This window comes from Apodemus sylvaticus, chromosome 17 (genome assembly GCF_947179515.1).
Source record: "Apodemus sylvaticus chromosome 17, mApoSyl1.1, whole genome shotgun sequence".
In the NCBI taxonomy this organism is placed as follows: domain Eukaryota; kingdom Metazoa; phylum Chordata; class Mammalia; order Rodentia; family Muridae; genus Apodemus; species Apodemus sylvaticus.
Window position 1 is genome coordinate 8,468,224 of NC_067488.1, and position 19,324 is coordinate 8,487,547.

Here is a 19,324-nt window from a genome sequence, read left to right on the forward strand (position 1 = left end):
AGATACCATGACATTATTACTAGAACAGAATGTAGCAAAACATGTGTAGTCAGGGAAAATTAACAGATGCCTGTAAAATGTGGGGAGGGGCCCCTTTAATGTTTGCTGTACACATCATACTTTTCGTTATATAGTCTAAAGCAGGAGTCACCCCCTGTGATACTTTTTCTACCAGAAAAGTGACTTTAATGCAAAGGATGGATGCAGCGAGTCAGATCTTACATCACATTTATTTTAGGTTCTTGGATCTCATAAGCATTTGACAATAGCAAGAACTGAGGTTTTAAACCATAATGATACAGAAATATTTCTGTATCTCTTTGATAATCTGGAAAAGCAAGTAGATACACTTAGACAAGTACCTGTTCATATCAACTTCTGCTAGGGAATGACAGGCTCACTGGTGACTGAATGTTTCCCGAGCTCTCTTTGGAAGAAAGCAGATAGTCGTTTTCATAGCTATGAAATGTGATTGCCACCTAGGTGAATTTATTGATCTTTAATTTTAAAGTGTCAAAATTGTACAAATCAACACTAATAAACACTATTTTCATATTGCGTTCTTGTTGAATTCATTGTCATAATCTTAAATCAAAGGCAGATAAACTGTGCTCAATTTCTGGTTATGATACAAAGGCAAACATTCAGCCTTTTATTGTTACTTTTGTAATAAAAAATGCAGCTTGCTGTCTAATAAGATGTGGTCTGTAAGTTTGCTTTATCAATTTCTTGATCCCTTGGAGAAAAATAAAAGCTCATTTTAAAAACAAATCCCAGAACAAGAGACTTTAATGCATTCCACTTATTCTAAGATTTTCATTTCTGTATTGTGCCAAAATATTTAGAATTTTTGTAGTGAAATTTGTACCTTCTACCTTTCCTTCCTTAAATATTACATCAATCAGAATTTAAAATATTTATGACTTGAAGGAAGTACTTCAGGGTTTCTGTATCTTTTCTATAAACAGTATTGTAAATATTCATATATATGAAAATGCACAAATGGTACATTTGTAGGCTTTCTTGATAAAATACAAGATATCCAGGAAAGGGGACAGCATTTGAAATGTAAATAAAGAAAATATCCAATAAAAGAAAAAAGAAAAAAATACAAGATATCCAGTTAAATTTGAATTTCAGATAGGTTGCAACCGTGATTAGGGTAAGTATGTACCAAACAGTACGTGGAGCATACTTATCCTGAGTAACTGATGCCCAGTCATTTGACATTTTTTAACCGGGCATTTTGTATATTAATTTTAAAACTATAGAACCTTATAAACTTCTAATCCATTTGTTGATAATCACTTGCTTTTTTCATATCACAATAGTTTTGGAACTGGTCTTTCATTTTCTGTCAGACATGATTTCTTGCTAAGAGCATCTATTTGAGAATACATACAACGGTATTCTCATTGAATTTGTAATCAAATTCTTTCTACTGTCTCTCTCCTAATCAGTCTCTCCTAACATGCATTTTTACTTCTGAGACTTTAGGAAGAAGAGTAGAAGGGTAGCTATTCATTATAGATTGATTGCAGATCAATCATTTAAATGCTTGAGATGCTATTATTAGAGATGCATGTTCTCTGCTTTTAAATTAACTATCATTTTATATGGGATTTAAAAGGATTTCTTAAAAGAAGCAGAAACTTTACAAACTAATATGTAGGCATTAAGTCAGCGAGTTTCAAAATGAATAATTCATTTTTAAGTAAATGAGAAATTATTTTGTGCAGTTACTTACACATTTGCACATGTATAGTTAATAGTCATTGGCGACATGGGGTATTAGTTGTGAATTGTGGTTTTCAATATCACAGACACATTTGTTGCTGTGGTTTTGCAATATCGTTTCCTGATGCTTTGCCCAACTGTGGTTTTCATAATCATTGTTTGGTAGCCATGTAACTGTGGTTTGGAGCTGCTTAGATCCATTTGGACAGAGATAATTGCTTGTAGGGCTTGCTGTCTTTGCATTTTATAATCATGGTGAGTTAAACCAGAGAAAATAAAAATTGAACCTTAAATATAATTCATAGTCTCATTTAAAAATGATGAGAAATAGATGTAGGAGTGTTCAGCTTATTTCATTCATACAAACTGGAATTGATATACATGTATGCATTTAGAAAAACTAGTATACTATTTATAACAATGCATTCTGGTTATTTTATCAACCTTGCCTTAAATATCCTCACTTTTATTCCTTTCAGCTTTTAAACTGAATATTGAGCTCCGATTTATTTGCATCCCTTTTGCTTTGCATATTTAACCATTTCAGATGCCAAAAGAAGCACTTAAGTGCTGTATTATTTTAATTCCAGTGGACATTCCTTTGGGGTGACATAAGTCAGCCAATCCTGCAAAAGGTCTATGAAAACTGTAATGCACAATAAATCCAATTCTAAGATTCTGAGCATGCCAATTCAACTGTAATGTTTTGAGAATGATGGAGGTAAAAAGATGTAGTCTCTGTTTGCTTTTAAACTCCTCACACAAGTACAAATAACCTTGCTTTTCATGGTACTTAGGATCATAATTTGTTGGTTCTTCCAGGCAGGGACTTGGTCATTTACTGCCTTTTCCGTTGCCAAGACCATGTACTGTCCTGTGACAACCTCATATGGTTATATAGCTAATGTGGTGCAATAAAAGACACAATTGGTCTTCAGCCTTGTGTTAAGATTTGCTGAGCCCTAACTTTCATGAGGTAACTCTTTACACCTTTAAAAAGACGTCCTGGTGGAGTAATCATCGACAGACACTGAGGAGAGTGACTTCTGCACAAGGAGCTTCATCCTGCAGTCCTTCACTGTGCTCAGTCAGCTCGGGCTCCGTGCTGGTCTCAGACTCCTTTAGAGCATCATTGGTAATGCTCACAGAATGCAAGTCAACCACAGAGAGGGGACACAATCTCAGGTCAGAACGGACAAGTTCATAGCCTCCTTGGGGAAACATTGGCAGTATCTAGGGAATCCATGTCAACTTCAAAGGAGCTTATTAGTAAATAATAATTACATAAAGTAGCTGATTCCACACAACCCCATCCCTTCCAGCACACCTGACAGAACTGCATTTTGTACTCACTCTATACAAAACGGTGGGAAACTAAGCTAACCTTGCTCACCATAATTTAACAAAAATAATGCTATGTAACCCCCTCAAAATAATGTTTTGGTGTGCCTTACCATTTCTCATACCGTAAGCATACATTGAATAAATATGAAAGAAAGAGAACTCAATAAACCAAAGAACCAGGAAATAGTTGTTAGGTCTTACCTGATTGAAAAATTAAAGACAAGATCAAATCTTTTATTAGCTCCACGGTGCTTCCCTGTGGCAGAACTAGAGAATGGAAGGTCATGGGGGCAGGGTGGAGCAGCAGAACTTCCATAGACTTCGTAAAAAGTTAGTATTTCCTATTAGAGATAGTTCTTTTCCTACCTACAACGAATCATCTAGCTAACCTTCGTCCTTTTGGATGTGAGAAAAATATCTGCCTGACTCCCGATTCCGGGGTTTTACTGTTTCAAATGGAAACTCAAGCAAGATGCAGAAAAGCACTTTGCGCGCAGCTCACCACCCCACTCTTGTGGGCCTAGTGGGGGGATGGTCCGCGTCCGCAGCAGTCTCCTGGGAACTCTGACAGCGATGAAATGGTCTTCTGAGAGCCCAGGCTGATGAGAGGACTTAACCGGCCCCAAGACACACAGTTGGCATTTGTGATCAGCTGGCTTTCGCCGGGGACTTTGCCAGTGGCCTAACCTCCCTGCCAAGAAACTGTGAGGGCGGAGGGCAGGGGCTCCAGGAGGGGAGCAGTAACTGGAAGCACAAAGTTTATGGAAGGAGACTGAGATTTCTTTGTGCCCTGCTAGATGGGCGAGGCATTAGGGAGGAGAGTTAGAGGGTCCGTTGGAAGAGGCTGTTGGAAGAAGTTGCTGGAAGAGGAGCGGGGGAAGGGTGGCCTGGCAGCTGCCCAGCATTGACGCGGTGACAAATGCAGAAGGTGGCCCCCTCCAAGCCTCACGTCTCCCCCCCACCCCGTCAACCCCTTCAACTCCCACCCACGCCGCGATCCCCTTGCACTCCACGCGACCGAGGCCGGACTGTGAGTTTGCATCCAGACTGGCTTTGGATGCAGCCAATCCTCCTTTCGCTGATGGCATAGTCTCCCCTCCCCACAGCCCGGGCGCGCCCCTCCCTCGCGCGCCTCGCCACCTCCCGCAGCAGTGCGAGCGCGGCGCGGCCCGGAGCGGCAGCGGCGGCGCCTGAGTCTCTGCCCGGCAGCCGGAGACACGGGGAGCGAGCGCGCGCCTCCTCTTGCACCCTCCGCCCCTCGCAGCCCGGTTCCCCCTGCGCGCTCTCCTCCCCTCCCTCCTTCTCTTCCTCCTCTTACCCCCACCCCCCCATCCCCTTCTTCCCCTTTTCTCTCTGCCTGGCCGATCGCTCCTAGATTCCCATCCTCCCCCCCACAGCCCCATCGCTCTCCCCGTCGCCCCCTCCCCTCTTCCCTGTCACACTCTCTCTGCCCCCTCTCTCGGCCTCTCATTTGCTTGCTCATCTCCAAACGTGGATTCTCGGCTCCCGGAGGAGCCTAGCTCCGGGATCCCGCGCGCACAGAGCACCTGGAGTCCGGCCGGCGGCGGCCCGAGCTTGGCCAAAGACAGAGGCTGCGACAACCCAGGGAACGGTAGCGGGAACCGCGGACACCGCCGGAACCCCAGCGGCAGCGGCCGCGGCCGAGATGTCCCGGCGAAAGCAGAGCAAACCCCGGCAGATCAAACGTAAGTTTGTGCGCGGGACCGGGAGTTGGTGGGATCGGTTCCTGGGAGAGGGGCGCACGCGGCGGGAAGGATGGGAGACACTCAGGGGGATCCGCTCCTCGTCCTCGAGATTTGCCAAACTTTGCAAGCAATGAGGGAAAACCAGACGGCCTCAGACAGATGCACAGCCAGTAGGAGCGCCGGGCAGCCGCAGCCCAATATGTTTCTCCAGCCTTCGCGCTCCCTGGTTTCTCCTTAATATCAACTCTGGTTTGCTGCAATCGTCGCCTCTTTTTATTCTGGACCTAACAGGACAATCCCCTCCCGCAGAGCTTAGCATGATTGTTGTCCTTGTTGTTGTCCTGACGGATGGCCTACTACTCTTGGGAGCTGGTCGTGGTAACCCGGGATGAAGTTCTCAGAAGCTGGTAGAGGCCACCGGGCTAGGGAGGTAACTTCCCCAGTGCGGTGGAAAATCAGTGTCTGGGGACCCAGTCCTGGGCGGTACCAAAAGCCTTGCCAAACCCGAAGTGAAACAAAAAGTAGGTGTAAAAGTTCGCGCCTCTATTGGAGGCAGCCGCGGACCCCCCTCCCTGCCTGCCGAGGAGTTGGGCTGCACTGGGGACTTCGGGTGGGTCCCACTCGCCACGCCGACTGGACGCTGTGTAGGGCGGGCTTCAATTTGCCTCTGGTCCAGGCGCGGAGTCCCCCACTGGGAGGGGCCTCCTTTGCTCCTGGGCTCACAGGATTTGAGTTCTAGGTAGCCCGGCGGGTACTCTGGAGCTGTTCCTAACCCTCTCACCCCCTTCAGGCCCTGCGGTACTTAGACTTGCAGGACCAGAGACACCTGCCTGCCAGAAATCCACAATCTCACTGGACTCTTCTAGGCCAACTTTTCTCACCTTAGGGAAAATTATTTCTGTATGTTTGATAGGCCTGCAATATACCTTTAGCAGAAAAAAGTTAAAGGCCTTATTAATTTGAAGATGATGATTATCATCATAGTAGTAATATTAATATTAATAGTGATAGTAATAATAATAATAATAATATTGTATGAGTTCTGCGATGTATTTCTGATTTTCCATGTTGTTGAGGATCTGAGCACTCGTTTAAAACAAATTATCATATAATTTTAGTATACTGCTTTAGTATTACCCTTACCTCATAGGTATTAACCACTGTATCCCTACATGCAAGTCAGAGTTTCTTTTTGGTGTAGTTTAAAAATAAATCTTATCACCCAACTTGTCCTTGAGGTGGGGGGGCAGGCTATGTATACACAGTTTGCTACAGTTAATTATTCAATATGCATAATATACACATATACACGTACACACACACTCCCTGCCTCTCAGATGTGATTCCCTGGCTTTAATTTAGTGTATTTCCGTCCCTTCTCAGTCTAAACAACTTATTTCAAGCCAAGCAGTGGACCTCACTTTTGGCAGAAAGCCTACCTAATCCTGTGGCAGCACCGTCCTCGTCCTCGAAGACTTTCACTTTTTAGGTTCCCAGTGTCATCTAATCACCTTCTCCGTTTTGATGCTGAGTCTATCAGAGCCTTTTGTTTACATTTCGCAATTTATTGAACCAAACGATGTTTAGTATAAAAACTGATTAGAAACATTAAATGCAAATGGTTTTTAGTTTGTGGCTGTCGCCTAGATTGTTAATAAATAATTAATATTAATTGATTGTATGCTACAAAGACCATCTGATTCTACTTGGGAATACTTTGTTATCTTCTCAATTAGCTACATTCAATTTTTTTTTCTCTTCTTCTATGTCCACCTCATATAATTGAAGATTAAAGCCTTGGAACTAATTGCTGATGCTACTCTGTGTTATAGGTCATAAAACATTTTGCTGGCTTGTTTGAGTGGTGTGATTTATTGACTATCAAAAATCTTTGAAAGTTGTCTAATTGGGAAATGAGCAAATAAATATATCCCCATGTATTTGTGTACTTGTTTACAGGGACCATTATCTGCTGATCTGTTTATACATATGTAATATCTGTGCATTTTAGGCTGGTCTTGGATTCACCTTGGGATTACAGTGGCAATCTATGCAAATGTGAACTCCTCCTCTCTCCTCCCCCTGTTAAGGAAAATGAAAACTAAAAGCTTTCTGAGTTGTTCAGTGGGAGCAGTGCAGCCTACAAGCTTTTGAGGAGGAGATATTTAAATGTGTTTAAGCAGCTCCAAAGTCCTACAGTTCCCTTGTCCCCTCTGGTTTGTCCAGGAATATGAGACAGGTTTTTGGAGGAAGAAGTTTTTTCTTACACTCAAAGTCTTTGCCACGATCCCTCTCTCCCTCCAGTTTAGGATGTGTGTATGAAGAACACTTTTTTCCATTAAAATGAGCACAGTTTCTTTGGAAATTCTGCATCAATGTTAAGTTTAAGCCATGGCATGAAGATGCGCTGTGAAACAAAAGCATTTCCCTGCGCTTACGAAAATTATATTTTAAACTTGGAAACATCCAGGATTTGAAAATAAAGCACCGGTACCGCTGATAAAAACCTACCCAGCTTAGAGGAACAATGGCAAGCAAAAGTCAGTTTATACCAGAAACTCTGAAGACAGTCAATTTAAAGGACAAAAAGGTTGTTGGGCACAGAGTTTTTTTTTCCTTCTTTTTTCTTTCACTGCATACAGTTCCCTGCTATCTAAAATTGTGATTTATGCAGTATTTTAATATTTTGCTTATTCTTTCCCCTTGGGTGCTCTCCGGGCAGCGATAAAAAGGCGACGCTGAAAGAGCACCATTAATTTGCTATGATGACTGGCCAGATAAGAGGAGATAATGGGAAAGATAAGCGGGGAAGATATACCATCAGAAACCCGATTATTACCATTAAAATTCCAGCCCAGCAATCTGCAGAAGCCTGATAATTCCTTCTCCGTTTCCACCACTTTGGATGATAAGGCAAAAAATAGTCACTCAGTGCTCCTTGATTAGACTGCCTGGATTTCCTGATAATACAGTGATAAATTATGTATTTTGCCCCCATGTTTTGTCCCAAAATTCAGATTTTTTTTTCCTATTCCAGGACTATATTTTCTGCCTTCCTCTCAGAAGCTTTCTCTCATAAGCTATTATTGTAATCCTGGTTTGATAAAAAGCTGTGATAGGACGGGAGGTGTTTGGTGTGGAAACCATATCATGGTATCAGCCCATCTCCCCACACAGCTGCTCCCTGCTGTTGTTTTAGCCTTATCACCTCCTGCCAATATGCCAATAAATTGCCCAGATTGTTCTCCATTCTGGGGCTGCACTGCAAAATTTATGACAGAAATGATGATTTTTTTTCTTTTACCAATGCATCCCTTTATGGGTAGTAAACGTGTTGTGTGTGCAGTTTTATTGTTATTTTCTTCTTCAAGCTGTTGTCTCTAGTATTGTGCTTACCGTCCTGTCTGTCCTCAACTTCAGTCGTGCTTAAGTGCCTTGTCTATGGGTTCAGGTAAAGATGGACATCAGATTTATATTCATGCATATATATGTATATATTTTATATATGTATCTATATTTCCGTTATCTGCTCCTTGGTAGCTAATACAGAGGTTGGAAAGAGGAGAAGACAAGTTAAATACTTTTATTTATTTATTTTTTTAAAAAATACAAGATTAAGAAAAAATACTCTTCTTTATATCATTGTAGTTTTATAAAACTTTTTGGACGACCTAGATTTTTCAAGCCAGGGGGACATAAATGCTCAGTCCCGATCTGCTCAGGCACCCAATGGTTTGGAAGGAAGCAGACAGAAAGGCTGAATTCAGAGGCAGGGCACTCTTCTCTTCAAAAGTGGATTCAGATAGTAGGAGCTAACAGGTAGGCTGAAAATGAAATGCCTACATTATGAATAATATTGTAACAGTTATTTAAGGGATTTTGCAGAAGTTGGAAGCTGGGCACCGTGGATAAATAATATTTTTGATATTTGAGATGTTCTTTCACCAATTTTAGGCAGTATGAGCCTCCGGGCAGCACATCAAAATTTTAATGGCATAAACTATTTTTGAAAAAGAAGGTAATACCAATGTTTTATTTCCAAAATAACTGTTGTTTTAATATTAGAATGCTATATATTAAATTATTATTTAATATTTGTCATTGAAAAGCACCAGATGCATCTCTTAGAAATTTAGAGCTATGGCATGTGAAGAAGTGAATATAATTATTTTTCACTATTCTACTGTAGGATTTTCTGTGTTTCTTCTATTATTGTTCAGACTGTAATTATCTACTTTCTCAACATTATTTTGGAAAAGGGTTTGGAGACTACTACTTACCTTTCAAATATACTGATCATTTTCACACCAGGTTGGAAGTCTTCTTTTCTACATGCCAAATATGAAGTCAGGTTTAGTTGGAAGCAAATTACTCATTTTAAAAATTTGAAGATAATTAAATGTGGTATTAAATATAGTGCTTTTTATTTTGTTTATATTATTCCCTGTGCAAGGAATTTAACTATTTACATTGGTTGCTGAGAAACAGTTTTTACACCAGCTCTTAAGTAAAGGAATACACACACACACACACACACACACACACACACACACACACACACGCACATACTATATTAGTGTTTCTGTCAATAAAGCAGTGGTACAGTTTGTAAGATAATTTTAAACTAATTTATTTTCATATTTGAAATAATATTAATTTATAAAAATATCAGAAAATGTAGGAATAGTGAATCAGTAGATCTAAAATTGACCAGTTTTAAGATGGCAACTTAATAATATTGATGTTTAAGATTTAAAGGTAATATTAGAAACTTTATGTATAAAAGATAATTCATCATGCATCAGATTTTAAAGGTTCAGCAAAATCAACACTCCAAATATAATCAACCCAGCATTTTCGTTTCTGGATGCTGCAAACCTTTCAGGGCTAAAATTAGGCATTATGACTTGTGTTTTCTAGAACAACTCTTTCATTTTCTGCTTTTGATAACTTTCAAAGTAATTAATTTATAAACTGCGAGGTCAAAAGAATCGTCAGCTTTGAATAATATGTATGACAATATTTTAATATAAACAATTCCAATTTCCCGTAAATTGTGAGTTGAGGGTTTAAGAATGATAAAGTTGCATTTGTTCAGTCAGAAGTGTTTAAGCATTTCTGAACTTCTGAGGGGGCCCCTTGCTTATGCTGCCAGTGCCCATGTGGACATAAAATATTACCATTACATCTTTGGAAGTTAAAATTTTACTTACTGAGTTTCAGAACTGTAGACACAGAAAAATGGTATGTGACTCTTCATGTGTTACACAAGGTGGTACCCCTAAAATAGGAAGGCAAACAATGCACATGTAGATAATTTGCTCCTGACCTTAGATCCTATTAACTTAAAATTTTATTACAAGCTAAGGGTTAATGCAAAGATGTGTCCATTGTTTTGCTTTCATGTAAGTACAGAATAAATGAATAACTATCAATAAGTAAATCAGTCTAGAGAATGTCCATTGCTCAATACCCAGTACCTGTGTGAGTTAAGTCAACTTTTTATCTGAGTTATGTTGTTATGTTCTGGTTTTGACTGCTTAGGCTAGGTAATAATCTCCCATCCTTTAGACAGTTTGCAAAATGACCTATAATTTAATTTGATATTTGTCTCATTAGTTATTGCCACTGGAAAAAGTTTTGACACAATACTGAATTTAATATATTAGCTAAAGTGAGTTGTTTTGTGGCTAGATATGTGGATTTCTCATAATAGTAATTTTGTTCTTCTGTACAAGGAGGGCAAATCAACAGTGGATTGCCATTTTCATTTGAATCATGCTCTTATTTAGAAGTAGGGCTTTAGTCAAAAAACATAAAACCAGCAAATTAATTACTCAATTATTTCTTATTTTGATTCTGTAATTTATTTTTAAGATCCAAGCAAATACATTCTTGAATGAACTTTCCTTTAAAATCTTTTTTTGTCATTCCATCTATGGAAGTTTTATGGTGTTAGCTTAAATGGTGTGAAGAAATTTAACATTGGATTGAAATGGAGATACGTATTTTTAACAACTGCTTCCTTTTTAAGTATGTTCTTTGATCACTTGACAGTGTAAATAGACTTGTAAATTTTGGAATTCATAGACTGCAAGGTATATTCCTTTGGACACATTGCTGCTTTCTCAATTCTATAGGGCTAGTATGACATTTCAAACACAGCTGATGTTTTTGAAACCCAGACTAATTCAAAACCTGCCACTGTGTAAAATCACCACTTCATTCTCTCAGTAAATAAAGAGTAGCAGAAGTCTCTGTCTTCGGTAACCAGAGCATGTCTTTCCACCATAGATTAAGTAGTAAGTATGTATCAGTCAATGGGCTTGTATGTTTAAATCTGAAATGTAATTAAATTAATAATCTCAGATATAGCAATATTTGGCATTCTGGAAAGAACATACTCTTTAAAGGTATTAGCATAAAGATAGCCCATTTGTTTATTATGCTTCCAAATCAGCTCCTAGTATCTCTGCCACAGGTAACAATTGACTTTTCAGGCTTCAAGTTAATAGCCTTGTCTCTTGCTTGTAGAGATCAATATTAGTATTAATTAATCACCATTATCGGCATTAGGATCTGGTTCTATTTGTTGTTACATCAGCAAAATATCAATATAGAAAGTGGACTCTCTGATCGTCATGGCAACTTCATCTCTTGGGTCAAAGAAAGTTTATCTTATCAGTGCATAGAGAGTGGCAAACTGTTTAAGGATCTAGTTTGAACTCTAAGAACATTGATTTAGTTTTTGTTTGCTACTAGAGGCTGAATTCCAATCACAAGGGATAGGTAAGATTTAAATATTAATGCGGCGAGAGGCTTGCCTGAGAGGCTGTTGCACCACCACTGTCAGCCTGTCTGCTGGAGGTAACAAAAGGTAGATGATTGTCTAGTCAGAATTATTTAAAGCCTTGGCAATATGCGACTTTGAGAAATACTTTCTAAGTGAATATATGGCCATTATTAGATAGGATGAGTTTGGGGTCAAGATTTCCTATGTGAAAATGAAAGACAATTACTGCAGCCTGTTCAACCCTTGCCTTCTGTTCTTGATATGGGGCTCATGACAGTACCACTAAGAGCAGCTTTCCTTCATGACCAGCAAAAGATAGTAAGTCCTGGCTCTAATGCAGTAGAGATTTGCTGTGGGTTTTCCAGTCAGAGGAAGAGAATTATCTGGGAATAACTTTAACATTAGCAAATATTTGTTCTTAATAAAGAAAGGTATGAACAGTGAGCTGAAAAGATTAGTACCCTTAAAAAATCAGTGAACCATGGGTCCCTAAAACTGTGAAGTGAAATGCATGCTATCTCACTAAGAACCTTAATATATGCCAGTCATTTACAGTGAAGAGTTGGACAAAAAGTCTGACCATTGTTCGTTTTTGTGATTTATGTGTTAAAGAAAAGGGAATTCAGTGAAGAGAACCTAGACTATGAAGATGTCCCTAGGATGCTCAAAACTCTTAGGATTAGAGACACCAAATTAGCTTACATCTGAATATGTAGGAAAACTGTACATAAATCTTATGACCATGGAAATTATAAAAACAAACATTCAGGACCTAATAGCTAAAGATTACCACAGCATTAACCATTCTGGGCATTGTTCTCACAAAACTTAAAGTCCACACTCCTTTAATATCTTACTAGGTAATGTTAGTTTCATTTAATACTCTGATAATATTCTCTCTATATATAAAGCAAACACAATGTCATTACTAGCATAGTGTTAAATATAGAAGAAAGCTTGATTTCATCTGATCATTTGCTACCAACTGCTTACTTTTATTTACATGTGAATATGCTGTCTCTTTACACTGCTAGAGAATGCTGAATGGTTTTAGCTTGTTTGCATAAACAGGACTTTCTACTGGTAATGTGAGATTTACCATTGACAACTCATAGATATTTGTAATAGAAGGCCTATTGTAAATATATGGACATATGTGTGTGTATATACACACACATATATACACACACACATATATTTGAATAAACATATATGTGTAATCTTAATAACCTATACAAAGCTGTAACACCTAGATTTTTTGAAAGCTACTTAGAAGCTATAATTTAATTTTAATGAATATTAAAATGATTGTTAAATTAGCTTCCATTATATTTACCAGTATCATTTACCTGATTTTTTTATACATTTTTGAATAGATTATTTTACATTTGAAAACTTTTGTTTGCATCTCTTATTGAGAGTAAACATTTTTGCTTCTTAATATCGATATATGTAATATTACACATGAAAGACTTTATAAACATAAATTAATTGGATTATTTTCAGCAGTAATTATCTTTAAAATTATTTTAGTTGTCACTTAATTTGAAAAAGTCTTTAAAACTGAATCGAGAATGTACTACATAATTCAGATTTGGAAGCAAATATTTATGCTTTATCTCCTGTTTTTGATGAAGGATGTTTATTTGTTTCAATGGGGTAGTGGTCTGAATCTATTGGAGCCTATAGTGACTTGGAGAATTGAAGATTAAAAATACTTAGTGACAAATGTTCAAGTTGAAAGGAGCACCCAACCTCCTTTTCTCTCTCTCTCTCTCTCTCTCTCTCTCTCTCTCTCTCCACACACACACACACACACGTGACTATATATAGATGCTAAGATAACTAAGTTTTAGAAACTATCAGGATATCAACTAAATATTGATTGTAAATAATCAACTATTACCATCATTATAGCCCATGTTCTCCTTGCTTACTAGATTTGCTTACCTAATTAGGAAAATGGCTTTAAGCCTGATGATATAATTCAATTAAAATATCTTATTCATAGCTAACTCATGAAACTTGTGACACAGATCAATCATGTTTGGAGATGAGATCTCATCCAGGACCTCACACACACTAGTCAAAGGCTTGGTATTCAGCTCCATGCTGTAGATTGATTTTTACCACATCTGTTATGCAAAAGTGATTTTAACCATGTCTTTTGAAGTTCATACAATGGTACAAAAGGAATTCTTTTCAGATTTCAAGTGGGAATTTGGTTCTTTTTCCAGGTAATAAATCCAAAACATAAAAATGCTATGTGTAATAAGAATTCTTGCTTGCTGAGTGCTAAGAAATCCAAAGTCAGGAAGGCAAGATGGCTCAAATTTGTTAGCCAGCATGCCTGAGGACTGGAGTTTGATCTCTGGAACACATATAGTAGAAGGAGAGAACCAGCTCCTGCAAGTTGTCTTCTCACCTCCTTACATATCACATCACCTACTAACAAATACACAAATAGATAAATACACAAATAGATAAATCAATAGATAAATCAATCAATCAATAAATATTTTAAAGTCCAAAGGCACTTACTTGCAATGAAGAAAAACATTTAATTTAACTTAAGAACATGTGAATTTAGTGGGACTTGTTTGATATACTATTTCTGAAGATACAAAATCTCTTCATGGTATATAATTTTCTCCATTGCAAGTACACCATGCACTACATTGTGGTGCCACTCATAATTCCATGATTAAAATACACGGTCAGGTAACTAAATTCTGTAGATAAATATTATACTATTTTAAAATGCTTCTGAAAATAGATTATTGCTCAGTAAACGGATAAGCGAGTGACAAATGGCAAACATTGATTATTAATGGAGATCTTGGTTTTTTTATAATAAAATTTTTGTTTTGAGTTCTAAGAAAAAACTTAAAGGCTAAGTAGTTGCTCCCCCCAAAGAAAAGAAGACAAGGTTAGTAAGAACATGGCTACACATGCTAAGCCATAAGTTTATCTCCACAAATAGACGCAGGTTTTATTCTCTTCACTTTGGTGCAGCAATTATGACACAGGCACTCACTTTGAATTCTGCACCTCAAAGTGTTAAACTGTTGTGATTTTACCTTACTTAAGATAGTTTATGTATGGTACTAAATTCTGCAGCAGGCTATTACATAGTGGATCAGCTAACAAAGATTTGGCAATAGCACCGAAGGCTGGAACGCGCTTCCCTTCTCCAGGACACTGTCAGTGTAAGCACACGCAAAGGCTCTTAGTGTTTGGAATTTATTTTATTTGTTTATGACCATAGTGTGACCATGACTTGGTGTTGTAATCATCTGTCAGTTCTTAGAGTGCTATTTTCCACTTCTCATTTTGGTAGCCTATCTGCTTACTTCATACAAAAAAAGCAGTACATTTTCCTGTGGTGGTTCTCTTGTAAGTAAGTATGCTTGTACATTTTGGAAATATTGGGTCTTCCACAGATAAGCACAGACTCCGTGTGTAGGGGAGACTAGCCAGCATAGGACTTGTGTTCATCTGAAATATGCAAGAGTTCATTTGCAACTATATTACGCTGGTGCTAAAAATATCACCCGCCCCTTTGCATTGTGCATCTCGGACAAACAGGCGCATATTGTGTCATGAAGTTGCTTAAGCTTCTGAAGTCAGGGCTACAACTGGGTCAGATGATAAGATGAGCACAACAGAGGAATGACGAGAGCGTCTGATAAAACCTGATTGATTGATGTCTGGCTTCCCCACCATCACAGGCAGTTGACAGTTAGTTTGGGATCAGATGATTTGGCTTTTGCGATAGAAGATGAGGCCCAGTGGGCTGGCCTGAAGGACAAAAAGGTCGCCTCCTGCACAGTGTCAAGTAATGTCGGCTCCCACAAGGTGGGACAATATTAATATTTCATTCTTCTCCTTTGAGTTCCAGTTCTTAATATTTGACAATTCATTTAAAGGCGTGGAGGTTCATTCCACCTACAGACATATGTGACTATTTCCTTCTTCCATGAGATAGGCTATTTTTATATTTTTCATATAGTTCATAATAAGTGCATATGTTTATTTGGTGTGGCATAGCTCATGTGCTATGCAATATTTAATACTTTTTATATATTTCATTAATTTACAATATTAGTTAAAGTGTTATAAAATATAGAACTTAAATTGGTTAAATTTAATATTTGAATAATAGCTGGATAAATATGAGTTTCTTAGAAGAGAAATTACTGTCTGAGCTAATCTACATATTGAACTTTGTCTAGGTGCTTCCTATTACTCGTTGTGTGACGCTTAAGTTAAAAATATCCTGCTACCAACACAGAGTTTAAAGGACCCTTAGTTGGCACAATAGAAGAACTTCGCATATAGGCTCCTAGTTAATGACTGTGATGTATCCTCAGGACTTTAGTACTCGTGGTGATAGGATTATTAAAATGTTAACTTGTATTTTAATCATATAAATGCATTCCTGACATGTATGAGAATCATTTACAAAATAGAGAGATAAGACATATTGGGTTATTACATTGTCTTGTAGTTTATAATTTCAGAACTTCTGTGGGTTTGAAAGTAAGCAGCAATTTATTTGAAAGAAGCAAGGAAACGAGGGATGAACAAAGTGGGAGGAGCCAGGAAGGAAGGGAGAGAGGCACAGTAGCTAGTTCTAGAAAATGATATTTTCCAGGATAAGCCATGAATGTTGATGCTTGTTTCAGAACTGGAATTTCTACCACTGGGATGTGACTTTCATGTTGGATAGATTGCTGCTGTGTAGAAATCCTCCTCACCATGTACTGCTTCTTCCTCTGATATTTCAGGGTTGGCTTCCAAAGGACAATTGGGTCGTGGCTCATACAGGAGGATTAAGAGGAGGTTGATAGAGTTTGGATAGTGCTGAATTGCCGATAGGACATGTAGGACACACATGAAATCACTTCTGCCTAAATCTGAGGTGGTCCTCACTACATGTCATCAGACTGATGTCAGTCCTGGTTAGCCATACCTCCTAAAATATTTCTATCAGAAAACGTCTTGTTTTCTTCTTAATACAGTTATGTGAAAGAAAACAATCTATGTGTGTATACCTATATGCATATACACATGCACACACATGTAACATTCACACATCAAGATCATTAATGCTTTGTCGCATGCAGAGATAGTCAGGAATGATAAAGGACTCAGAGCGACATGTAAAAACTTGTTGAAAAAAATGGTTCAAGAAAAATCACCTTTAGTGATTTTACTGTGATGATCACATTGCTGGTATATGTCTTAGGATATTGGTCCTTTTAAGCAGTTATTAATAGCTAGTATGTTTACTCCTTTAGGGAAAGGAGAATGGAAGTAGATTGTCTTAATTTGATCTCTACATCAGTTGCTGATGCAGTTCTCAGTTATATAGTTGCGACTATGTTGCATTCAAGGCAGTACAATTAATATGAATTTTGCTTTGAATAATCAGCTCTTCAAAGTTCATTGATATGTTTTTTTGTGTGTGCACACATTTCATATAGATTTCCTATCTTTATTTTCTTTATTATTTTTTCTTCTGATATTCTATCTGGTTGTATAATACAAACTTAATACATGTATAATATATATTACATTTAATGTATAGCATTTATGTGTGTAATGGTTGCAAATTAGTATCTAAAATAATTATTTATACTTAAAAATACTCGAGTTGATGAAGAGGAAATTGTGCATCATGCTATATGTCAATTCAAAAGCAGATTGTAAATGAAGCTGTGAAAAATATTAAACTCTAGTGGTGTAGCAGTTACCAGATGCCATATATAAAAATGCAATGTATTGCTTGTGTGTTTGTGGTGACAAATGTTGAAGAAACTATTATGTAACATTTGCATAAAAGTATCATGTAAAAATTATGCATATACAAAAGTGTACCCAACTATATTGAGTATTCAGTAGAAAGTAGAAATATAGCACTATGTTACCAATTCTAAAAGTTGTTGTCAGCTATTCTGTGAGAATTGGACTACAAAGCTTGTGTAGACTGGAGTTTCATGATTCTTCCTACAGCTTTGGAAGGGTCTTCTGAGGAAAAGTTGGGGAGTTTTGGTGTAATGATCAGATATTTGCTTCATTGTTGCTTGGTCTTTGTCAACTTTAAAGAACAGAGACATTTAGATATGTAATATCTTCAAGTCAATTCTCAGGAAATCTGTTTTCTTTAAATACTAATGAGCTCGAGAGTACTGGGAAATAATATAGATATTGTAGGGAACAAAACAGTACATTGTTCTTACTGTCTGAAAAAAAATAATTGCTATTAAACATTAAATAGAGGGTTCTTCGCCTGGGACTCATAGGTTTTGAATAGTCTCTGAGGACTTTCTGAACATTTTATAAAACTTTTTATATTCAAGAATTTTCCAATGTTTCCTTGGTTTTCAAAACATCTCAGTCACTCTAAATTGGGTGTAATCTCTGAGTTATTAGTTATTGCAGTTATAGGACAGTCTTATGAAAGAGAGACAATTTCACCTTCAATGACAAAATGATTTTAAAAAAAATCTTTAATTATACCACCTTGCTGCATTAAACTTTCCAGCGTCCTCTGAAAGTTCTGTCATCAGTGGAACATAAAGTATCACTAGTCTCCTCAACACCTCTATAAGCAAAATCACCATATTATACCTTATGGGTCTTCTGCTCCTTGAGTCTTCCAAGATACCTCTTTTGGAATATTCCTTCCTTAGATTTCCATATCTGGTTTATCATATGCTTCTCATATAATAATGAGTTAACTCTTTAGAATGTGATCTTTTTGTATCCATTAATATTTTTCCTAAATAACCATCTAGCCTATTACTTCACTGTATTTTTATTGCACACATACACACACACACACACACACACACACACACACACACAAATGCACACACTTTTATCCAGTATAGGTTGTGTTAGTTAATTTTTAGTAACAATTAGTTACTCTTATTCCTATGACAAGTACCTTACACAAGAAGGAAGACTCATAGCTTGAGCACAGAATTTTGCATGGTATGGATCCCATGAAAGCAGGTGCATCAGACAGCTGATCACATTGCTTCTACAATCTGGAAGCAGAGAGCGTTGAAGGGTAGGTAGTGCTCATCTCACTTTTATTTGTTGAGTCTGGGATTGAAATGGGTTAGTAATGCTCACAGTCAGGGTGGACCTTCCCTCCTCTGTTGGGATTTTTATGTAAACACCTTCACAGACCCACCAAGAAGTGTTTCATAATGACTCTAACTCCAGTCAAGATGTCCATGAAGAATTACAGAAGTTATATCTTAGCAAAATCAATACATTGACCAAAAGCAGAAATCATATTGCAGAACATGGTATTGTCAAAATTCATTGGGTAGCTGATGAAAAAAAGAAAAGAGTATAGCCAGAGAGATGACTTGTGTTTCAGAGAAGTTTTTATGCAAGTTAGGAACTTTGGTCTCATTATTTCCGTACTTGATGGCCATTGCGAATTGTTAAGTAAGTCTGATTACCATGTATTGAGTTTGCTTGGCAATCTCATCACCACACCAAATTATCATTTCTAAAGAGTAGGGAGCAAGGGGCTTGTGAATTGACAGTAAGCTTCGGTTAACTTACATTTTGTTAAATTTAACAATTATTGTTATCTCAAATTCAACTTTAGACCTTTTGTGCTATGGCCTAACTTTTACACACAGACTTAATAACTGCACCATAGCTGATGTCTACAATAATCACCCTGCATTCAGTAGTTTGATATGAATATTTTATT

The 19,324-nt window shown here is 37.6% G+C and overlaps 1 protein-coding gene across 2 annotated transcripts in view; it reads left to right on the forward strand.

The window, feature by feature from the left end:
• Positions 1-4,221: 4,221 nt before the first annotated feature.
• The window catches only part of Zfpm2 (zinc finger protein, FOG family member 2), a 446,056-nt gene continuing 430,953 nt past the window's right edge, over positions 4,222-19,324 (forward strand). For both annotated transcript variants that reach the window (XM_052161357.1, XM_052161358.1), the window contains exon 1: positions 4,222-4,787. In XM_052161357.1, the coding sequence (XP_052017317.1) occupies positions 4,748-4,787 (40 nt within the window). In that variant the 5' untranslated portion in view covers positions 4,222-4,747. The remainder of the gene's footprint in view (positions 4,788-19,324) is intronic.